General features: G+C 38.8%; 1 protein-coding gene across 9 annotated transcripts in view; it reads right to left on the reverse strand.

The window, feature by feature from the left end:
• LTBP1 (latent transforming growth factor beta binding protein 1) overlaps positions 1 to 24,767 on the reverse strand; it is a 397,389-nt gene that overhangs the window by 77,979 nt on the left and 294,643 nt on the right. For all 9 annotated transcript variants that reach the window (XM_027033528.2, XM_027033527.2, XM_027033526.2 and 6 more), the window contains 4 exons: positions 16,928 to 17,050; positions 11,980 to 12,102; positions 9,487 to 9,609; positions 3,205 to 3,327 (listed from right to left, as the gene is read on the reverse strand). In XM_027033528.2, the coding sequence (XP_026889329.2) occupies positions 3,205 to 3,327; positions 9,487 to 9,609; positions 11,980 to 12,102; positions 16,928 to 17,050 (492 nt within the window). The remainder of the gene's footprint in view (positions 1 to 3,204; positions 3,328 to 9,486; positions 9,610 to 11,979; positions 12,103 to 16,927; positions 17,051 to 24,767) is intronic.

The following is a 24,767-nucleotide window of genomic DNA, read 5'->3' on the forward strand; positions in this document are numbered from 1 at the left end:
TACTCCATTTTTGTTATTGGCACTAATTTAAAAATATTTCAAGGAAGAGCAATGAATCATTTTCTATTCGACTATTTCTCAATGTGACTTCACTCTGTGAAATTCTTCACTTCTTTTATAAAATCTCTGATACCTTCTATGATTGGTCTCTACTTACTGGTAATACCTTACATTGGTCACCTCTTTTTAACTCTGACCTTCTCTGGGCTTTTAGTTGCATTCTTTCTTCCCAATCTGCTGCCCTGAGTTACTTCTATCTGGGCAACAAGGTTCAATAAAGTTCCACTGGCCTAGGGGTCAAGCCCAAGGTCCATATCCATCTGGTGAAACCCAAAAGGTTATCCATAGGCTTATTTTATCCTATGCCTCAATGTTGGCCCTTTAAATGCTGCCAGCTTGCAACTCTGCACAGGGAATAATGTGCATAAAGTTCTTGCTTCAAGAGAAGTCACTGATTAACAAATAATTGTCTAAAAAGTTTGATGACAGGAACTGAAGACGAATTCCCAGACTTTTTTCCAGGAAACCGCTAAAAAAGAACAACATGAGTATCTGGAACTAGAGAAACATATGCATTCAATTTGGGTTGTACTTATTGAGGCATTTCTAAACTATGCTGCTAGTAACTCAGCTGAAAGCCAGACTATATTTAAGTTGGGTTTCTTTCATGGGTCCGAGATTCCACAGAAATTCACAGTTTGGCATGTGTAAGTCAAAACGCGAAACTGAAGTGTGTTCTGAATCTCAAATGTACGCTGTCACATTCCTACACAGACTATTAACATGGAATTTCCATGCTGTCTGTATCTCAGCATTAATTTTGCTGGGGGAAGAGACTATTACACTTCCAACTGAAAATGCCTTACTGAACATGGAACTATCTTCAGATTGTTAGGTAAAGTTTAAAGCTTACGTCTATCGCACATGGTCATTCAAATATGTCCTATGGTTATTAGCACTGGCATCAATTACATTGTCAGCATTAAAACAAACTCTGAAATCTACGCCCATGTACAGAATGTGACTAGCCATGAGACTAGACAGAAGTAGACCAGTGACTTCAGGCAGAGTGAAAGATCACCAGGCTGTCTCCACTGACACAGCCAAAGGAGAGGATTTAAGACATGCCATTTAGTACATGCCATTGTAAACAGCCTCTAATCAGAGAAGGTGGGTGATGTAGCAAATTCATAGATAATATTCTTTAAACATTACTAAAACCCCCTTTCAGGAATATTTTTCATTTGTTTGGATTTAAGTTTTTCAAGCACACATTGTAATTTATTCTGGAAAACAAGAATCACCAATGTGACAGAGCATGAAGTCAATTTAATAATGATTTAGAGTTCATAAAACATGTTTGGAGGAGTGACATATTTGAGTTGATATCAAATCACAAATTTAATGTACTGAGAGAAGACAGTAGTGCAATTAATAAATCATATGACTAAATTACTTCCTTATGATTTGACTCTAGAAGTTTATGAAATCTGCAGTATGAAATCACTATCCACTTACACAAGGCTTGGTTTGCCTCTAGCAGGTCAAAACATTGTGGGGGAAAGGAATTAGAAAAGAACGAGGAGTTAGAAAAGAAAGTATCACTTTTAAACCCAAATGTCTATAATAAAAGCAGGATACAGTTGTTTTTTAGGGGGCATCTCTTGGCATTTTTATATAAGCCAAGATCCATTTTAAGATGCAAAAGTTCCAAAATGGAAATATTCACACATAATTTTATAATTCAAATATTTCTTCTCTATTGTATTAAATCCAAGCACATTTAATTTCTGCATTGGAAATACTAAACACTTTAAATTCACCTTACTACATCAAGATGGCAAACAAATAGAGGGTATCACAGTATAGTTAAATCTTGGGATCAGTAAGTAAATTAATTTTAAAAGATCTTGAGGCCAGGGCTCATGTCTTTTGTATTTCAGTGACACACAGCTGGGTGTGTGGGTAATGGTACGGACATAGGGTAGAGTAATATTTCAGTACCACATCGTAGAGAGTACAGACCATCTACCCTGTCAAGTACTATACATCTGGGGCATGTGAAAGGAGACACAATTGATGACCATCTACAATAAGAAAGTCACTCATGTCCAGTAGCAGTAGATAAAGAGGAACTCTAACAATCCTTTACTCATATGTACTTTGGGATAGTAATGGAGGGGAGACAATGATGAAAAAAAAATTTATCCAAGTAGCAGAAATGAATCCGTATAAAGGTAAATATAAATGAGAGCCTTCAATGGAAACAACAGGCATGGATTTATGAAGACTAATGTAAAGGAAAACTTGGGGGGGGTGGTGTTTAGATAATCTGATTTTTTAGTCGCAGCATTACTGGTAACTCAGTGTGCTATACTGGGGGGAAAACACTGAATCTCACAGTCTTCTTTATTTTGGCTATAAATGAAGTAATAATCGGTAGGGCAATGTAGAGCAAAACAGCAGAAAAAGATCTTGGATTCGAATCTCAGCTCCACTACTTATTAGGGAGGAGCATGCTAATTAACTTCTCTGATCCTCAGTTACTCATGCACCAAATGGATATTTAAAAAAGCTGCCTGTTCAATTCTCTAAAAATCCCTGAGGTACCTACAGTAATTGGCACATAGTAGGTGTTTGATTAAAGCTCTTGTGATTGGTGCTGTGTTCTTATTAGTACCTTGTTTCCTCTACACCTTTGTTTGGGAGATGAACTGTGATAGCCCTTTGAAGAAATAGGAAATCCTATCTTCTATACCTTTATACTTTTGACCAAATTATTAATGAGGTTTTTTAGGAAGAGGAAAAGCTGGATACAGGATAAAACAGGGATCAAGACAAGGAAAGATAAATACCAGCAATGAGACAAAATGAAATACACCCACGAAGGACATAAAAAAGCCAGACTTTATAATATAGCACCAAGACTGGCCCGTGGAAGGAACAGCAAAGTACAGGTGACCTCAGTTGCCACAATAGCTTGCAAAGCTGGCACACAGTTCCAAAAGGCAGGAGTTTCGGTTACCATGGTGCAGTGCAAAGTGAGAACTTCTCATACTTGATGCAGACCCAAGAAAGATATTTTAATACCATTAACTGGCACAGCTCATTTATATACAAATGGGTAAAGCCACAGACTATATTCAGAAAGCATCACAGAACTGAACAACTATGTAAATTAGGACTTAAAAAACAGAGAAATACCTTGACATCCTTTATTGTCATTTAGCTGGAATCCATCTGGACACGTACAATCATAGGACCCTTCGGTGTTAATGCAGTCTCCTCCTTGGCAAACACTCTTGTCCTCCAAGCATTCATTGATATCTATAAGTCAATTAAAATAATTTTAAAGGTGGAATAAACTATATTTAAAGAAACTAAACATTACCCTTACACATAAAAATCACATAAATGAACATTGTTTTACATCTCACACAATACATGATTTTTAATGGAGGACAGATTTCTAACTATCAGAGTTTTTTGAAATGAAGTATTTTGAAAAGATTTTGGCTTTGAACAATACGTAAATTAAAGTTTCAACATCAAATGAAATTTGCAAGAGGAAAAGTCAAAACTCTGTACTAAACAATTTACTTGTTTACATTCTTGGTGATAATAGGGAATAAAAAAGATTCTTCAAATACGTATTAAGAATATCTTGAGCATCTATTTATACAATATCCTGTATTATGCATTACAAGAAAAATTTGAAAGTATTTGGCATGATTCATGCGCACAAAGAGAAATGACTGTTCAAAGAAACCCAAATTATATTAATCAAAATGAACACGAAATATCACATTGTTTTATAAGTTCAAAAAAATTTAAGCTAAGAGTTGTCAAAATATATAATCACTTGTCAAAAGAATGGTACCAACTTCACGTGTCACATAGATTTAAAGAGGTATCATAAAAAAACAAAGGTGGCTTTGCCTAACAGAAGGGATTTACTTGAGGCCTGGACAGCAGGGTGGAAAGTGGAGGAGGGGAAGAAGAGGAGATTTTGGAGGGAAAGGGAATCAGCAAGATCAAAAGCTTCACTGAAGCCACTTACTCAGCAGCTATCACCAATAGGTTTGAGGTTGACTGGATTCTTTAAATGTATGTATTTATAGCATATGTGCAACTAAACATGGTTTACGTTACCAATAATGAGTTCTGACTGTGAGCGTGTGAGACAATTAATGACCCCCCTCATGGCATGAATGCTGGGCAGATCTTTCAAGAGGGCTGTTTATTACCACATTTACTTCCAGTCAGAGCTCATTATCCCTAACACAGTCCATGACTCCCTCTTCTGTTGTCTGTGCAGGATTTCAATTATTAGTACTGCAGAAAGCTGAGGAACAAAAACGTCTTTGTTTTCTCAGAATTCTGGCATAGGATGGCATTTCTTGCAAATAATTATGATTGCTGTGAAAATGCATGAGAAGTTCCAGGAAGAAGTGAACATGGAGACCGCTGTAGTCTCAACCTCCCTCGCTGTCTCGTTCAAAATGCTGGCACACCAGCTTAAATTTTCCTCATAGAACCCAATCCACTTAACTAACTGGCTCCTGTACCATTCATGAGTCAAATAAAAGAGAAATAAGAAAGCAGCTTATAATTTTATTCCACCAAAATAAAAACAAGTTATACTTGTTTTATGCTTCCCCTAGATCAAAATGTTTCTGAATCCTGATCCTAAAAATAAAACCCAGCCGATGTGACTTTGTCAAAACTGAAGTGGGTTATCACTTCTTCTTTAGTGTGTTTTTCCGACTTCACTGACGTATAACTTATATACAATACATGTATCTAATTTTAAGAATCCAGTTCGATGACTTTTGACAAATGTAGATACATTCTTGTGACCACGGTCGGAATCAAGGTACAGGCATTTCTGTATCGGTTTACATCTGCTGGGATCACTGTTGGATTCTTCTATCATTGCAAAATGCAATCATTTTTTAAGGAACTGTGAGAGATCTCTGTAAGAATGCTATTCTGTAGTTACAGACCTAAGGCTTGTGACATTTCCCTTTGACTCTTTTGCCAGTCTGACCTTAAAATTTCCATTCATAATTCATCTAATGCCTTGGGTGTTACAACTGCCATGGAAGAGACACTAAAAGAAAATTATGCACGAGACAGGTAAGAGCATATGCAGGCATAAGTGTCCCCATGAAATGTGAATACGCCACAGAATATTTTGTTCACCAGCGAACTGACCCTTGCTAAATCAAGATTTCTAAAAGATTTCTAATTGAGAATAGGCTTTTAGATATAAATTCTATGAAAATAATTTATAAGCCCCAAATCTCTGATTTATTTTCAATAATGACTGTGCCAAATGGGAATAAATGCTAGTCTACTATGAATCTTTGCCTTAAAATATGCATTAAATGAATCAACTGGACCAGCCATAGGAAAAAAAAAAAAAAGGTGTAGGCATTTCCATCACCCTAAAAATTTCCTTGTGCCCTTTTTCTGTGTGGCTTCCTCTGATCAGCACAGTGTCTTTGAGATTGATCTAAGTTACTGTGTGTACCAACAGCTCTCTCTTCTTTATTGCTTAGTACTGTGCCATATGAAGGTGCCACAATTCGTTGACCCATTTACTTAGGATGAGTAGCTGAACTGTTTACAGTGTGGCTATTATGCATAAAGTTTTGATAAACATTCATGTGTATGTCTATGTGTAACCAGAAGCTTTCATTTTTCCTTGAGTAAATTCCTAGGGGTAGAGTAGCTGGGTCACAGAGTAAGTTTACTTGTGATAAAACAGCCTCCTAAGGTGGCTACACCACTTTACATTCCCAAGGCAGGCGTAAGAGCTCCAGGTTTCCATATTTATCCTAACAGCTCTACAGCTATTCTAATGAGTGCTGAGTAGATGGTTGGTTTTGTGATTTACCTTTCTGTGTTCTGTAGGAAACTGAGATAACCAAGGAAAGGCATATTTGATTATCAGCATTATGTGAAAAAATCCCAATTCAAAAAAGATGAAGGAGAGTCCTGAGAACATGCATTTCATCAACAAGAGAAATACTCCATTACCTAGATGTTTGCCTTAGCATAATGGAAGCATATCAGCTTTGTTCACACTACTTTAAAATAATTTCATGTTCATGCATTTTTCAAAATCTAAGAGAAATAACATGTGAGAAAAAGAAACAATATCTCGTGTTTATAAATAACTGTGTAGATTTGAAAACTCAGTGCATTAGAGTCTGATTTAATCTAAATTTTTTTCAGACCTGAATTCAGATCTTCAAAGAGAAAAAAAAAAAAAAAAAGTAGTTGAATGTTAAAAGAGCCCAACACGGGATTGTCCTGCAACACCACCTAGGGTGTCACGAAAGACAGACAGAGCCCTTCTAGGATTGGAGCAACAGGCTTTAAGGAAACAAGAGTTAATCTTGGTTACTCCTTCACTGCTAAATCCTAAATCCTTTGCATTGGTCAAAATCACCAGGACTCTCTACCCTGTTAAATCCCATGGTCAGTCCTGGCCTACATCTTCCCCAGCAGCAATATGTGTCAAACATTCATGTCAAAGTTCATGACTCCCTAATCTCTGAAGTGTTTTCTTCTCTTAGATTTTGATTTTCCTCTTTCCTCTCCTGCCACATGTTCTCAATCCCCTTTGCTAATTCCTATTCTCCTCCTCACTTATAAATGAAAGGCCAGGACTCCATCTTTGGACCCCTTCTCTCTTCTAGCCATACTCACTCCCTTGGTGATGTCTTCCAATTTTATGGCTTAAACACTATCTCTATACATGTTAATGATTCCAAACCCAGGACTCACCCCTGAATTCCACATGCACAGTTCCAACTGCCTTTCAGAGATCTTCATTCGGATACTCATTATAGACATCCCAAACTTAAAGTGCGCAGGTTAAACTCCTAGTCTCTTCTACAAAGCCTATTTCTCAGTGCCTTTGCATCTGCTAGTCCTTTGAACGGAATGGTCTTCCTATAAATAATCAAATGCCATTATCTCAAAGAAACTTCTGCTTGCCTCTGTAAGATCACCCCCCTCCCTCCACATTCCCTGTATATCCTCCTTTATTTTCCTCCATAGTGTTTACTGCCACTTAATGAACTATATGTTTTACTTGTTTATCATGTGCATCGTTAACTCCCTCACTAGAATGTTACCTCCACAAAGGCAGAAATTGCCTGTTTGGTTCATTGCTGTATATCCTGTAGCCAGGTCAGTACCTGGCACAAACTGGCACTCAGGTATTTGCTGAATGAATGCATACATGAAAACATGAGTGATTCTGACTTGGAATGAAGTGTCATAGGAAACAAATACTAGCACTTCTTCTCACCTTTTTGGATTGGTCCACAAAGAGAAGACCGAGAGAGACGGGCCACAGAAAGAGTGAATCCTGTATCGTTCTGAGGTTTTGCAAGGGACTAGCATGGAGCAAACACTGTGACAGGGTAAGGAAGATGCTAAGGGAGGTATGGAAGGAGAGACTGTATCTAGAAGGGGAACATGTCCAAGGCAGAGCCTTTGATGGCTGCGATGCCAAGGCCTCTAATGACCGGGACAGCTGAGGCCACCCTTCACAGACTGAGTGGCTACCGAGCATGGTGGAGTAAGTAACACACAGAAATTAGCACAATCCTTGGGATTCTGACTCTGCGAGAAGGCCAGAAGAATTGTAGGGTAACACTGCAAGAAAACAAGGCCCTTGTCAGAGTTATTAGAGGAAAGTTACACGTGTAAATACAAAAGCCAACAAGAAAGACGGTTCTTCCTCCCACAGCTGTGAGAGGGGTGTGAACAGTAACAGCTCAGTTAATTACAGCTACATAACACTGGGGAGGGTCAGAAACACCACTAGTTGAGAATTAGCAGGCTGAAGTGCTATTATAGTTTCAAAGGGAGCACTGAATTAGTTGAATGGACTCCAGTCCTATTTATAACCTAGAACACTAGGGAAATGAGCCCTGACTTTAAGAGAAAAAGGACTGATTATATACTCCAAAAGAAACTTTATTATTGCATATATATTAACAATGATGAGCAAATTGGCTAAAAAGCTTTTGTTTGGCTTTTCACACAACTGATGTTGATAGAATAAAAATTCTGGACTTCTGATGAGACAGTTACACATGAAAACAGCCAAAAAAAAGGAGCATGCCTTCTACTGAGGACCAATCAATGGCCTGGTTACCCTCTTGGCCAGGTCAGAGATTTGGGCAGGAGAGATGCTGGGGGTCAATTTAGGTTTTCAATGCCTTAGCATGTGTCTTGTCACATACTTACTTCTGAAATAGGTTGTTCATGACTAGCTCCCAGCTACACGCCCTCTTCTCCCACCTTGGAAAGCCACCATGTTGAACCACCCATATGTGCTGGAGTTCCCAATACCCGATTTCTCAAGCAAATTTCATTACTTTGGTTTATCACTTGTTTGCCTATTTATCAAGAGGTATGTTAATTATAACTTTTCACTGGAGTTATCAGCCCTTTAAAGAACACCATTATCTTAAGATCAAATGCTAGATGATTTGCTGATTCAGCAGTAACAACATCTTAGGGCCTCTGCAACTGCCCCCAACTGCCCTCCGGAAAGGTTGTCCATGCTGGCACAAAGTTCTTTCGTTAGTAAAACAGGAGGCTATAAAGTATAACGATCTTTCCCAACCAACAGGGACTGACAAATGAGAAAGCTATCAGAGCCATTTTTCAATGTATGACACACTGTGCCACAAATATGTCACATTTGTGTCACAAACCACTCACTAAAAACCTCATGTGCTTCTCTCCAGAGTGGGGTTCAGACCCTCACTCACAACTCTAACTCTCCATGTGAGACACAACCCTGCCAAGCTCACATTCCTGGTTTCACAACTGACAGGGCTTACTTGCAGTACAACAGAGGGTAAATTGGGAAAAAATGGTTAGTTGGGTAGACAGTGAGCAGAGACAATTCACATGTGAACAGGCTGGTGACAGACCAGCCCTGCAGCCCAGACCACCCCAGGGGTTCTGAGGCATGGCCAGGCAGTGGTGTAGTAGGTAGTTAACAATTACACCATGCTGTATACCTGGCATATCTTTTAGACCTATTTAGGCAAAACGCTCAAAACTGAAATAAACTTTAGCTCTTAAAAACTTTTCAGGAATCTAGAAAATTAATTTGTGTTCACTTATTTGGATGCTGGACCTACATACACAAGGTGTTACCGTTCAGAACTATATACCCAGGAGAAACCATCTAAAGCTGAGAGAAGCTAAGGCTAATTCAATTCTTTACTCCTTTAGTTGGCATAATTCTTCTAGAAAACAGTTCTAAGCAGTACAAGGAAAGCCTGCATTCTACCAGCTTCTTTTCATTATTTGTGTGACCATGAGGCAAATGTTTTCCAGGGACCTAATGTCCTCAACTGTGAAGTCCAAAGGTTGGATTCAAGAAGAGAAGCCAGGATGATGTCCAGATCTCTCTAGGACTCTGCAATCAAGAGCAGTTCTCACCTTCACAGTGGTCTCCAAGGGTGGATGCTCTGTAACCCTGGTCACAAACACAGAGGAAGGAACCCTCTGTGTTCCTGCACTGTCCATTACTGCAGAGATGATGATGCTGACATTCATCAATATCTAGGAACCAGAGGGTAAAAAGAAACTGTAGAAGTGGTGCTTTAAAAATATTTTTAATCATGCATGTAAAAAAAGGTCTATAAACTATCTAGTTTATAATTAATTTAGCCTCTTCATTAAACTGATCTCTAATAAAAGGTCATGAATCCTCCAGTAGGAAAAATCCAGATGAACCTAAAATCTTAACCTGTGAGCTAAGAATCTGCACATATTCATCCCAATATTTACTGATGGGTGGCAAATGCTTTGCTGTTATCTATAAACCTGAATGAAGCTTCCTGAGTCTCTTGTACAGGTTCAAATAGAACACTCTTGAGTTTAAAAGCATTTATGCCTATAATAATCTAAAGCAGAGGTCAGCAAACTACAGCCCACTTCCTACTACTGTAAACAAAGTTTTCCTGGAAAACAGCATCACATATTCATGTACATATTCATGTACTGTATGTGTACATATACATGTACACATATTCATGTCCACATATTCATGGTCTCCTGTACAGGAGAAGTTTGCCGAAGTGTCAAGTCAATGAATGTCTTCATTTCTTTTTCACGGATATACCTGTCAGCCCCCTAGCAATTAGACTTCCCTAGTTTTTCTTTCCTTTCCCTCTCCCCCTCTCTCTCTCTGAATGATTTGCTGGCCAAATCTAATGGCCCTTCCCTCCTCTCAGCCAATCTGATATCTACATTGCCACTGAATCTCTCTCTTCCTTAACCCACATATCCTCAGCTTAGAGATGATTTGTTTTGTAACCTCAACCCTGAGCTCAGGCTAAAGCACACTCGTGTCCTATCCACACAATAGAAGACACAATGATACATTACACGTATTCAGCTATTTTACCCTTAGATTTTAAGTTTCTTGAGGGCAGGGACTATGTCTACCACATCCTTTATTACTTAAATGATCTAGTGTTTTATAGTGAACAGGCATTAATTCATGTTGCTGTTGACAGACTTTGTTCCTCACATCTGAGCACATTTATCTACTGCTGGCAATGTGATTCTAGAAGAGTCAACAAAAACATCAGTTTCACAGCGACCCCTCACAACTCTGCTCTCCTCACTCTGCTTACAGCATCAATTTGATTATCATGGCATTTTAGCACCTAAAATCGGTTTTCCCCGATGGCTAATCTGGTGGGTGGTTTTGCATGTGTCTGACTTATTTTTGGTACTGACATCACAGGCTCTTCAAAATAAGGGATGCTGAATAGGATAGCCTGATTATCTTATCTGTAGGTTTCTCTTATTATACATACATTTGTAGTATTTTATGCATGATGGGCATTTGATAAATGCTTGGCTAATTAACAATTAAGGTCAAAAGTCACAAAGTAAAGTATAAATACTTTGAGACAGACTTGCAGAATCCAGAACAAGTTATTTAATTTATCTGTGTACATGGATATGCTTGTGTGTGTTCTTCTCTTCTAGACTGGCTATTGTAATGTCTTTCCATGTTCAAGAAGGGGAAAATTGGGGACTGTTCTGATAATACTGGTAGATCTCGTTATAGGACCATCACATATTGTCTTTTATAATAGCATCCCAAGAGATATTGGTACTCACTATTCAAAGTTTACATATAGACATGGATAGGATTTGTTTCCTTATAATAAACAAATTGGCCTTGTAGAGTGTGTATTCTGTTCTTAAATGAAATTCAAATGATCTTTCTTTTCAAAAACTCGAGACACTTGCTACTTGTCACAGGTGAAACCATAAATATCTTCAATCTCAGGAAGCATATACTTATTGAGAAGTAAAGTGATTCTGCATGAGGTTCAATGAAATACATATACTTTTACTCTAAGGTCAACCACAGTAAGGTCCAAAATACTATCACTGGTGGGAACAGGATTTATTTCACAAACCTTATCAGTGATATGAGGGGGATGCTACTTATTGCAATCTTGCTGAAAATTCTTGTTCAGTAAAATTTTTTTAAAAAGGAAAAATGGTGAAAAGCTGACTACACACAAAAACTAAGGTCATTAACATTTCACAGCCTAATACTGGGCTGATATAGTAACATTCTAATTGCTGAAATCCTAGTAGGTAAAACTTACAAATGAATTTAATGGAACTGATTTTCTGCAGTAAGGAATTACACAGAGAGCAATAATTTTCCTTCCTAATATTAATGCTCAGCCACTGCTCACAAATACCTTTTTTTCAAATTTAGCCCTTTTCCATCCTGTGCTATTGACTTTTCTGACTTAAGCTGAGGTCACTTGCTTTCTTGCACCATTAAGCAATCATCCAGGTTGTTTCTGAAAGACACACTCACTTCACGGAGGACACTTTTTTCAGGGCAGGTGCCTCTAACTAAAATCACAGTAGGTCACGTAACCACACTCCTACCTTCACACTGGTCTTTTGCTGCTGACAGCTGGTAGCCCTGCCCACAGGTACACTGGAAGGAGCCCTCAGTGTTCTTGCATTGCCCATTTATGCACAGATTCCCCTGCTGACACTCGTCAGTATCTGTAAATATAAACAAGGACAATTTTTTTAAATTAGGTCTCTATCTTATCGAAACTCTGAGACTACAAATCAAGCTATAAGACCACGTCCTAAAGATCAATGTCTAACTACTGTTTTCTTCTAAAAATATATTATTTTTTTTTAATTTTTTAAACGTTTACTTATTTATTTTTGAGAGAGGGCAAGCGAGTGAGTGCACGTCAGAGTGCGCACAGTGGGAGAGGGGCAGAGAGGGAGGGAGACACAAAATCCAAAGCAGGCTCCAGGCTCTGAGCGGTCAGCACAGAGCCCAACACAGGGCTGGAACCCATGAACTGTGAGATCATGACTTGAGCCAAAGTCGGACACTTAACCGATTGAGCCACCCAAGCGCCCCTAAAAATATCTTATTATTTAAAATGCATCTGAAAGTTTTTGCCAGGAGAATTCCATTTGTTGCAATCCTTCCCCTCAAGTAGTACTAACAATTATCTGTTTCCTGATCAAAGTTGTATTTCTTATCCTGTCATGCGGCATTAATCTTTTGAATTATATCCTGATAGAAGCAAGGTGTCAGAATATCCCATGTTTCCTGAAATAGCTCCCAACACTATTACTGTAATAGGACCTCATGAATTCATTTTTAATTTTTTAAGAAAAATTAGCTTTACTAGCAATTTTTGTTTCACTTATTTATAAATAAAAGGCATCACAACACAGTAAGTCCTGACTGCCAACAGAGAAACGAAATAAGCGAGCTGAATTTCATTTGAAGAATTATTTTCTACCTTTCCAAATGCTCTAAGTCTATTAGCTTTAGGAGGGGTCGACAGCAAAGAACAGCCTACACCGTATTTTCTTTCAGCACATTCAATTAAATACTTGAGATGTCAGCTTAAGATCTTAAGACCAACAACAGCTCGTGTAGCCTGTTGGATCTCATGTAACGTCTGACAACATTTTTAGTGCCTTGGACTCTTTCTGACTTTCTCAAAGAAGATGACAAATTAAGCATTCCCATGTGAAGATGTCTGCAGCGAAAATATACCGTCCATTCTAAGCACTGTCCAAGAAGACATCTTACATAAGTTACTCATTTATGTTGGGAATACTGTCAGAAGTAATTCATTTTAAGTAATGACACACACATTTGGAACAACTTGAGGTAATCCAGTTATCTTGAATAAGGTGATCTCTGGGTCTTTAAGATGACCAAGGGAGAACCCCTTTTTCTTTTCTGATGAGGCACAAAATTCCTATGACAAAAGAACACTTTCTAATAAAATAGGCATGCAGGACAAAAGTCTTCTCTCTCTTGTGCCAAAAGATAAATAGAAAGTATCATTTTCACCAAGCATGATTTCTTTAAGGGGCTTTTTAAACATATTATTATGACAAATCCAGCCCAGAGTTAAAACAGAGACTATCCCTAGGTATTTATAAATTTAGGACATACAGTGCTTAAATGTACAAAGAGATAACAAAGACACAGATACACAAAAGATATAAAGAAACAAATACTGATTTAATATACTAGATGATATGCTTACAACCTGAAAAAAAGTTTTCAGGACCTTTAGCGACATGAAAACAAAGTTAATATTTAGCACTAAGGTGAAATTGGCAGTTGTTGCAATATTGGAAAAGGGACAGATTTTTAATTTTTTTAATATTTATTTATTTTGAGAGACAGAGTGAAAGAGAAAGAGAGAGAGCAAGAGAGCACAAGCAGGGGAGGGGCAGAGAGAGACAGTGACACAGAATCCGAAGCAGGCTCCAGGCTCTGAGCTGTCAGCACAGAGCCCGATGTGGGGCTCGAACCCACAAACCATGAGATCATGACCTGAGCCGAAGTCAGACACTTAACCAACTGAGCCACCAAGGCGCCCCGGAAAAAGGATAGATTTAAGATCTGGGAAGAATTTACATCTTTGAGCTGATGTAGTTTGGGAAAGACTATGAAATTATTAGAGGAAAAAGGATGTTATGCGATTTATTATTATAAAAAGGGTAGGTTTTGACTGGGAGTAAGGAAAATAATTAGTCCATATGCAGGTTTCCAGAGCAGAAGATGGGGATCTTGCCTGATCCTATCCCAGACCATAATGCAAAGGAAAACTGGAATAGGGGCCAAGGTTAAATGCCACGTGGAGAGAATAGCCCTTTCACACCTCCAGCCTTTGATTATGTGTTGCTTTCTCTTCCTCCTAAGTTCTTCTCCCCTCCATATTCAAAATTTTCAGACCAAGGTTGAACAGCAGCACCTCCGTGAAGATTTCCCAGAAGTGTGCACACAGGATTAGTCACAGACTTCTTGGCTTTAACAGAGCCTTGTACACACCTTTAATGTGGTGCATAACAACGTCAACTACATGTCACTCTCTGTCCCGACATAATCTCCTTCTCCCCATATAAGCTCTGTTTCTGTATTATCACACGCAATCCTCACATCACCTGAGTAAGTACCATTATTGTTGCCTTTTTGCAGATGAGTAAGGAAGGCTTAGCAAATTAAGAAAACTTATCCAAGCCCACACAGCTTCTGAGTGACTGAATGAGGGTTTGATACACTACAATCCTCCTTTTTAAACTAAGCTCCAGACTTCATTTGGATTTCACAGGGTTTTTTTTTTTTAGAATACATCACTGATAATGTTAACTTCATCATGTGGTCCTCTATCTATTATAGTAGTAGGTTTGTGTCTTTTCCAGCCAATAAAAGTGCTTTGAGAGATTAAAACCTCTCAGCATCTGCATTTGAACACAGTGCCTGGAACATGCGGGTTCCTTGATATACCCAGAAGGAAAGAAGGGAAGGATGAAGAGAAGCTTTTGCAGCAGCCCAGGAGAGCGCCACACAGAGCGGAAAATGAGTGTTTCTATGGCTGCCATCAGCCGATGGTGGGAATTCTGGGGCGCTGGGAAGCCTTACTAGAGCGGGGCAGGATCATCTGGGATGACAGCAGCCAAGCGTAAGAAAGTGGTAACGAGCCATTCACTCAACATGTGTCTCCTTGGAGCGTTATCCCTCTAAAAAACCCAATCCCCGAATTTTAGAGATGATATGAGATCTGGTAATCCAAGTTTAATGTATCCAAGGCTGCAGAGCAAATCACCAGAAGAACTTGGTAGGAAGACTGTGGACGTGGGCCAGCAGGAAAAGGACCTGGAGGGAAGGGAGATGAGGCCCCCCTACATGCTCCACTGGGGGTGACTGGTGTTCCCCTGCATGTAAGGGGTCAGCCACCCAATCCAGAGGTCTGGGAATCTGCTCCTGCCAGCGGGAGAGGCTACAATTCTTACAAGAGAGTAAGATACCTGTTTACTACTAGCTACCATAGTGAGAAGTTAATCCCCACCCCACATCCTTCACTCTCAGTGAGACACTTCAGAAAGAAGAAAAACTTCACGAATTTCTTCCTTTCCTCCCCTTGAAAGAGCATGCTTGTAGGTATAAAGCAGTAGAAGCAGAAGGAAACCATCCACAGATTTGACCACAGAAAAAAATTAAACTTAAAAAAAGAATTATGCAGAGGAAATTAGAGAAACTTTGGACAAATTACACCAATATGCCATAAAAAAGTGTATTTGTAATACAAAGACACAGGTACGTAGGTTTATACACGTGCTTTAATATAAAGTGTTCATATATGGTGATTTAAAAACCTGATAAATAGGAACAGATAGTAACATAAATTTACACAAGAAAAAAATGTGCAAAATACATGTTGCAATATGAAATAAATGCTGTAATAATTAGAAGTCTCCAGGAAATTAATAGAAATAAGCATATGTAATAAATATTCAATCTTTTAGAATTAAAAAATATATTTTTAAAATTAGAAATTAGCATTCTATCAAAATAATAAAAAACATTAAAGATGTTTTATCCAGTTATTCCACATTTATAAATAAAGAAATGATCCTTTTTTTTTTTTACATAATGAGAAGGTGGAAAAAAATTATGGTTGTTCAACACATAAGCAGCAAGAAAATGCTGAAATAGTAATACACTGCACTATTAAGCAGCTTTTAAAAATAATGTCTGTAAAGTTATTAATGATATATAAAATGCTCATGATGTATATACTATTAAGTGACAAAACTTACAAAATTGCACATTAAAAATAAAGTGATAGGGGCGCCTGGATGGCTCAGTCGGTTAAACAGCCGACTTCGGCTCAGGTCATGATCTCGCGGTCTGCGGGTTCGAGCCCCGCGTCGGGCTCTGTGCTGACAGCTCAGAGCCTGGAGCCTGTTTCAAATTCTGTGTCTCCCTCTCTGACCCTCCCCTGTTCATGCTCTGTCTCTCCCTGTCTCAAAAATAAATAAAACATTAAAAAAAAAATTAAAAAAAAAATAAAGTGATAGAAAATACTTGTGAGATAGGACTATGCATGAATGAGACTGAGAAAATTTTTTTTTACTTTTCTCTTTGTTAGATTTTCTACAATGAAGGTTTTCAATAGCAATTTTATTGAGATATAATTCACCACCACATAATTCATCTAAAGTGTACAATTCAATGGTTTTTAGTACATTCACAGAAATGTGCAACTGTAGTTTTTATAACCACAAGAAATGAAAAATTGACCTGTGGTTTATAGATGCTGTCTAAAACTATGCTGTTTTCCTTTATCTAAGTACGTATGGTCTGTATGTAACCACAGTGAGGAGTCACTTTCAAAGATACCAACAAAAATGTGCTCCAAGTAGCTCACTTAAAATACATGACAGGCAGCATAATTCCTTTTTTTTTTTTTGGTTCCCTTTTCTCAGCTAGTTACTCGAACAGATTCTTAAATGCAGTTCAAATAAAAGTAAGAAATTCGATCAGAGTATTTACCTTTACAGTGCTTGTGGTCTGGGGTTGGGCTGTAGCCCTTGTGGCATGAACACATATAGGAGCCTTCGAGGTTCGAGCAAGTACCATTTGTGCAGATCTGTGGGTCCAGACACTCATCCACATCTGAAGAATGTTGCATAAGGCGGGGCGGGGGGGGGGGGAACCACAAAGAGAGAAAAAAAGAAATAAAACATAAATAAAGTTGAATTTGGCTAAAAATAGAAATAGTCCATCTTCAAAGAAAGGACAGATTCTTTAAGAAAAGCTTTCAAATTAGCCCAAAGGAGGAAAGGCAGCTCCGGTGTGAACAACATGTGGGATAGTTCTACGCCTTAATTTACTTTCTGCAAAGTAACTCAAAAAAGGAACTGAAGATGTCTATGAATGAATTCAGCGAAAGCTTGCTGTACAGGGGAGGGAAGAAGAGAAGGAGGTTCTAGAGCAGCACCCTCTACAAAATGAAATATTCCAAAGAATCAAAGATGTATCAAGGTCTATTAAGGGAACTGATGAGTTCTGCAGGAAGGGAGGGTTCACTGAAGAAAGGATAGGACTCATGACCTAGAGAAACCACAGGAGCTGTTAACAGAAAGGAGGAAAAAACCTCTGATACAATTTTCAAAGATGGCATTGAATCAGTATTATAAAAATCAATCTAGAGGACCAACAAGCCTACTGGGCAATTTGAAGGTAGGGTACAGACTGCAGAGGCAGATAAAATAATGGCTAATCTTTACCAAACACTTACTGCACAAAAGCACTAAAGGCTTTATGCTTATTTAATTCTCACAAAAGCCATCCAAGCTAACCATTTCACTGACAAAAGAACCAAGTCTCAGAGAAATTCAAACAGACTGTCCAAGGCCACATGGTTAGAAACTGGGGGCTCATATTTGAATCCAGTTAGCCTGACTCCAAAGACCATCCTTTTAACCTGTTTCTAAAGTTTATTTTTTTTTGTTTTGAGAGAGCGAGCAAGCGAGCGTGTGCACATGAGCCACCAAGTGGGGGGTGGGGCAGAGGAAAAAGGAAGAGAGAGAAAATCCCAAGCAGGCTCTGCACCATCAGTGCAGGGCCCGACGTGGGGCTCAAACTCACAAACCATGAGATCATGACCCAAGCCAAAGTTGGACGCTTATCCGACTGAGCCACTCAGGTGTCCCTTAACCTGTTTCTATTAACACAAGTTAAGTGTAGTGCTAGAAACCGCTGAAGAATTAGGAGTATGTTTGTTTTTATTGTTTGCTAACATAGCATTTATATAGAAAACAATCATCTAAGTGTTCATTGATTTCATTCAGCATTCATTAATCTCCTACTAGAATATTGTTATTTCATAAAGAAAAACTTGAGTTCTATGTCGCATTTGAGCACCTCTGGTAAGTCCACTGTAAGTCCCAGTAAGAAGACACACAGTGTAGCATGGACAACCAAAACCTTAAGGGGAACAATTTAAACTATTTAAGTGCTAAAATTACACACCACATCATGATTTAGGCTTAATTTTACAGCGGTCAATAATGCACAGCATCTTAATCTAAGGCAGACAAACAATAAGAAGGAAAATGCTCTTGATTCCATCCATTGCATTTTGCAATGCTCACCCTGAGAGCAGTAAAGCTTTCCACCCTCTTAAAAGGCAAAGAGTCACAAACACATTAACACAGATCTCGTTCTAATTCAGCATTTCACAGTTCAGACTGCATTTGTTCGCATGACATTCCATTGAAACTGGGTTACGGCTTTCCGACAATGATATTGAGAAACAGAGTACAGTGAAACCTTGGATTGCAAGTAACTCGTTCTGTGAGCGTTCTGCAAGACAAGCAAACATTTCTAGCACAACTTAACTCGATAAAATGAGTGAGGTCTTGCAATATGAGTAGGACGTGATGCTGAATGTTACATGATCATGACTAAGCTACTGTTTCTTGAAATTTGCTTTGATATACTTTGGTATGCTTTGGATTACAAGCATGTTTCTGGAATGAATCGTGCGCGCAAATCAAGGTTTCACTGTATTATCAAAATAAGGCAAAAGCGTGTGAGCAACCAAGCACACAGGCATACGTCTCGCATGCAAACAGAGAACAGCCGGCAAATTAGCACTGCGTGAGTACTCTACCTGGCCTTCACAAAATCACTTACTACTACTGAACTGACCCTACTCTATGACAACAAAAATAGCACTTCCAAACTGTCTCATTGTTCATCTTTTCCTTGGTTGTTGGAGTCCACTTTTATGAACACTGAATAGAAACAACTTGAAAGAAGAAGCCAAACATTGGAGCCAAAGTAAATAATGGGACAGAAGGAGCCTAGACAGTAGGCATGTAAATTCCAGACAGTAACGTTAAAATGTCCCATCGAGGATCTGGATTGGCTTCAAAAATGTTAACAAGTTGAAAAATGTATGGACTGTTCTCTTTAATTATTCATGCATCAGGAAATGTGACTTACAGGACTGCAGAATATAACAACAAAATCAGTTTCTAAGACCATTATTTTCTCTAGTCAAAGCAAATTAAGAGTGCAGATTATCGTTGATGAAATACTTATAAAATACTTGCAACTTATAAGATACTTGAATCAGTAGTACTGCACTGCATAGTTAAGAGTTAAGACAGTTGAACTTAAAAGTCCTCATCACAAGAAAAACAATGTTTTAATGTCATAACTATAAATGGTGATGGACTTTCACTAGAATTATGATCATTTTGTTATATACACAAATACTAAATCCTTATGTTGTACACCTGAAATGAATCTAATGTTATAGATTATACCTCAATTTAAAAAAAAGAATCTCCATAGAGTAGGAAGGTGTGGCCTCACTTGATGGATATAAAAGGAGTGAAATAAAGTCACCATTTTATCTTTTGCCCACACCCCTCTTAAACTGCAGACCCCCACAACCTCGTTGGTCAGTCTCCTGACACTTCCACTTGATATGTCACAGGCACCTCTGAGTGTTCAGAGCCAAACCTGACCTTCCCCATGTTTTCATTATGCTGCCTTCCACGTCAATACATTATGCTACTATCCAAATGCCCAAGTCAAAAACTGGAAGTCATCCTATCTAGATTCCTTATTCTCCCTCTTTCCCCACATTCAATTTATTACCAGTCTTATCAATTCTACCTTCCAAATATCTCTCAAATACCCCTGCTTTATTTCTTTCTTACTACCATCATTTTCTCTCACATGGGTTACCATCACAGTCTGTTTCTCTACTTGGAGTCTTGCCCTCTCTAATCCACTATCCAGCAGGTAGCCAGAGTGACCTAAAATACAAATATGATCAATGGTGTTGCTCCTGGGATGCCTGGGTGGCTCATTCGGTTAAGCATCTGACTCTTGATTTTGGCTCAGGTCATGATCTCATAGTTCACTGTCAGTGCAGAGCCTCCTTGGGATTCTTTCTCTCCCTCTCACTGCCCCTCTCCTGCTCACGCTATCTCTCTGCCTCTCTCAAAATAAACCTTTTTAAAAAATGGTGTTGCTCCTTTAAAAACTGTCAATGGTTTCCAGTGTTCTTCCATTCAGTCAAGGACACAAACTTGTGGAGCCCTGTTATTGACAGAAAGCCTGTCACCTGCCCCCCCAGTTCTTACCTTGAACCTTCTAGAAGATCAATGCTATGAGAAACAAGGTAGTCCCTATTCAGTCCACCATCCAAGATCCACACCCCCTAATCCCTGCTACAGAGAGAGATGGTTAGGCCTTTGGTTTCTAAATTAGAGTTCAAGGGGCACTTGGGGGGCTCAGTCGGTTAAGTGTATGACTTTGGCTCAGGTCATCATCTCACAGCTTGTGAGTTCAAGCGCCACATCAGGCTCCGTGCTAACAGCTCAGAGCCTGGAGCCTGCTTCGGATTCTGTGTCTCCCTCTCTCTCTGCCCCTCCCCTGCTCACACTCTATGTCTCTCAATAATAAACATTAAAAAAAATTTTTTTTAATTAGAGTTCGAAACTCATTTTACTCTGAGATTAGGATTATGGTTTTGTAGAAGTCACATTACCAAATTCTTATGAGGCATATACATAATGAGCTTAAAAGGGAAACATCATGAAAGTATGGTGTCTGTAGAAAAATGTCTTCTGATCTCCCCAAGTACAATTTACCAATGGGCTTTTGGGACATAATTTAACATTTTCTATTCAATGAATTAATTAAAACTCCCATAGTAAGGGAATTACCAGGGGTTTATGCGGTCAGCACTTCATGGATATGATCATTCAAAAGTTTATGAATCCATCCCAGTATACTATCACCCAATCCAAATTCATCATTCTCACCTACAATACCCTGAGAGACTGTAACAGAGGTCTGTTGAAAACTAAATATGCCGTGCCTATAGGATTTCATGACCTGCTCCTCTGAGAAGCCCATCAGAAGAGGCAGTCAGAATAGCCACGCATGATTTGTCCTTAGTGAGCCCTGGCTGATTCTTACGATCATCTTTTTCTTTTAAAATGTTTCACCTTATCATTTGCATCCTGCAGCCTACAGTTCTTTGTCAAGGTTAAGATGAAGTTCAGTGGTCATTAGTTCCTGAACTGCACCTTCTTTCTTCTTTGGGGGGGAAGTGAGGACATTAATCTCTTTCCAGATCTCTGGCAACTTTCCATTCTCCACAATTTGACAAAGACAACTTTCCACTGGCCAGCAAACCCACCTGCAAAGCCTCTCATTGCCTTTGGATATAATTCCTCTGGGTCAGGAACCCTTTTGAAATTTCCCTTCCTCATGTCCTGGGAACACACCAGGCAGCCTGAAGCCCCTCTCTGGGAAGCCTAACCTCTGGAGGTATAGAGGGTATTCAGTGGCTGACCTCACACAAGTCAGTCCAAGGCTGTGGTGCCACTTTCTACTTCACCTATCAGCTCCTTGAGGCTGGTCAGAGTTGATTCCAGAGCAAGAGTGCACCTGCATTACTTCCTGTATTTTCCAGGAAATGAATCTCTCAACACTGCAAGCCAGTCATTTTTCAGAGGCCATTCAGTCTCGTTTAATTCCTTAGTGGTCAACACAAACTTCAATGAATGAGCATCGTTTGATAAGGGAAGTAAACATATTCCATCACTATGGCTACCTGAAAGTATGAGATTATTCTCTACCCCAACCATGATATTAATTCGGTTATCCCTCAACTATTCATTATACACAGTCTTTTATAGTAAAGACAATGGCAGAGCATATTTGACAGAAAAGCAAGCATGGCAAAGTAAGATACAGAAGCCAGTTAGGCGAGTGTTTTGAACAACCTGCACTCGAGGTACAGTAAATCCTCAGGATCTCAGACGCCCTCTGTCAAGTCTGACCAAGACATGCAGTAGCACTGCAGCCTACAAAAATATGTTACACATCCCCCAAAGACTCATCACTGCTGTTTAGGACTGGAAAAGAGCCAATGCTATATACATCCCAGATAAAGAGACAAAGATGATCTCAGAAAACCAATCCATTAATCGTACTGAATCACTGCTTTCCTACTTCACCTTTCCAAAAGAGTATTTTGTCTTTCAGCAAAACTCAATTGGGGCTATCCGTGGTGCAGGCTGCCATCTTAGAGTCAAGAATCCCTGAGCCATTATTATTGCTGCCTGCAAGGGAGGATTCACACCCACATGGATCTCTCCTTTCTATGAACTTTTTTGTCTTCCTCGTTACCTTCATATTGTTTTGTTCTCTAATTTTCCTGGGTAAACAAGGAGAGAGATATGAGGTAGTGTATAGAATAGAACACTAGTTTGGGAAATAAAAGACCTGGGATCATGTTCTAGATCTGCCATTTATTACCTATAACCTTAGGCAAGCCCATTACCCTCTCTGGGAATCAATTTCTGTATGTGTACTACAGGGAAGACTACCCTGAGGACCAAAACAAAACCCCCCAAAAAAACAAAAAAAGAAACACAACGAAGTCAAAGCCCTTTGTAACAATGTAAGAGAAGTTTGTTGTTATTACAATAATTAGTCTCCCCACACAGGCATGTTTCCTGCCTTCAAAAGGAGTTTCTTGTTTGCTTTCTCTTTTCTTTTTAAATGAGAAAGAGAGACAAAGTGTGAGTAGGGGAGGAACAGAGAGAGGGAGACCAAGAATCTGAAGCAGGCTCCAGGCTCTGAGCTGTCAGCACAGAGCCCAATGTGGGGCTCAACCTCTCAAGCTGTCAGATCATGACCTGAGCTGATGTTGGACGCTTAACCCACTGAGCCACCCAGGCGCCTCTCTTGTTTGCATTTTTAATTTAGGTAAAATTGACATAACATTGTGTAAGTTTAAGTGATGATTTGATATACTTATATATTGCAAGATACTAACAATGTTAGCTAAGACCTCTATTATGTCCCATAATTATTTCCTTTTTTTGTGAACATAATCATGATCTAACCTCTTAGCAGCTTTGAAGTTTATAACACAGCATTGTTGACTATAATCACTGTAACACAGCACTGTTGTAATCATCAGTAACCTATGCAATAGATCCCCAGGGCTTACCTACCTGCCAGTTCCAAGCTTCCATCCTTAAACAACATCTCCCCAATTCTACTAGCTCCCATCCCCTGAGAAGCACCGTTCTATTCTGTATTTTTTTTTTCTGCTCATTTACAACTCCAAATCTTCTTTGGAATTAAGCACATAATTAGGTGTTCGATAATAACGTAGTGACTAATTAGAAGACTTCTTTAGCATACAGTGGGATTAGGGATTAGGCTGGTGTTTGCACATTTAATAATATCTGCAAAAGGTGGATGTTCAGTTCTGTTGCCATCTTATACAAAATAAATAAATGTAGGATGAAAGTCTCCAATTTCATATAAGTCTATGAATATTCATGTATTCCATAAAGGTTAACGATCCCTCAAAATCTGAAAATAAATCCTAGTGTGAAAAGAACTCCTAGAACAAGGAGCTTTCCACGTTTACCGTGTAAGTTCTCTGCACCTGGTTTTCGTTAAGACTAAGGCTAACCCGTTGTCAAGTGGATCAAATAACACGGAGTTCTTCAAATGCCTAGGACCCATTACGTTTAGAAAACGTAAATCGGAGTCACAGAGTCACCATTAACTTAATTACGGTTTGACAGAGAATGATTACTATGATAAAAATCTCAGAAATTTGTGTTCGCAGGTCACATGGTTTTTCACAGACTCAATTCTAAAGTAAGACAATAAAGTAAACTCAGCGCTGCCTGCATACAACCACCAGGTGATAGATACCGTATCTTATGAAGGTGAGCAAAGAAAGTGAAGTAGAAGGATGGAAATGGCAGTATTGCAGAAGGCGAAACATTTGTTAGGCATGATCAGTGATCCTACAGAAAAGCATGAGGATTCTTAAGCAATATATCCCAGCTAAACAAAAATGTCCAGAAGTTGAAAGGAAACTCTAAGATTAAGATTACTTAGATTCATAAACAAAGGCTCCGATGACACAGGGAGAGGGAAGAACTACAGGAAATGAGCTTATGAAAAGCCAAGGAGAGTTACACACAGAAACTTGACATAGAATTTATTGGACAGCTATCAGTTATTACTGCCCTTCTTATATTTCAGGATTAAGGAGGTAAACGGGAGGATAACAGAGTTGGGGGAAGAAGGGTTATAACATTTATTGGGTTCTACATTGTGTCACATGCCTTTCTACATGCTTTATATTGCTTATTTAATTCTGACAGTAAATCCAATGAAGAAGAGTATCTCAATACCCATTTTAAAGCTATTGAAACCAAGCTTCAGAGAGGTCATATAGCTCAAAATCTGTCTAAGTTCAAGGAAATATGATCTTTACAGAAGAGTTGCCGTATGTACCTTTACACAATTAAATATCAGAGAA

This window comes from Acinonyx jubatus, chromosome A3 (genome assembly GCF_027475565.1).
Source record: "Acinonyx jubatus isolate Ajub_Pintada_27869175 chromosome A3, VMU_Ajub_asm_v1.0, whole genome shotgun sequence".
In the NCBI taxonomy this organism is placed as follows: domain Eukaryota; kingdom Metazoa; phylum Chordata; class Mammalia; order Carnivora; family Felidae; genus Acinonyx; species Acinonyx jubatus.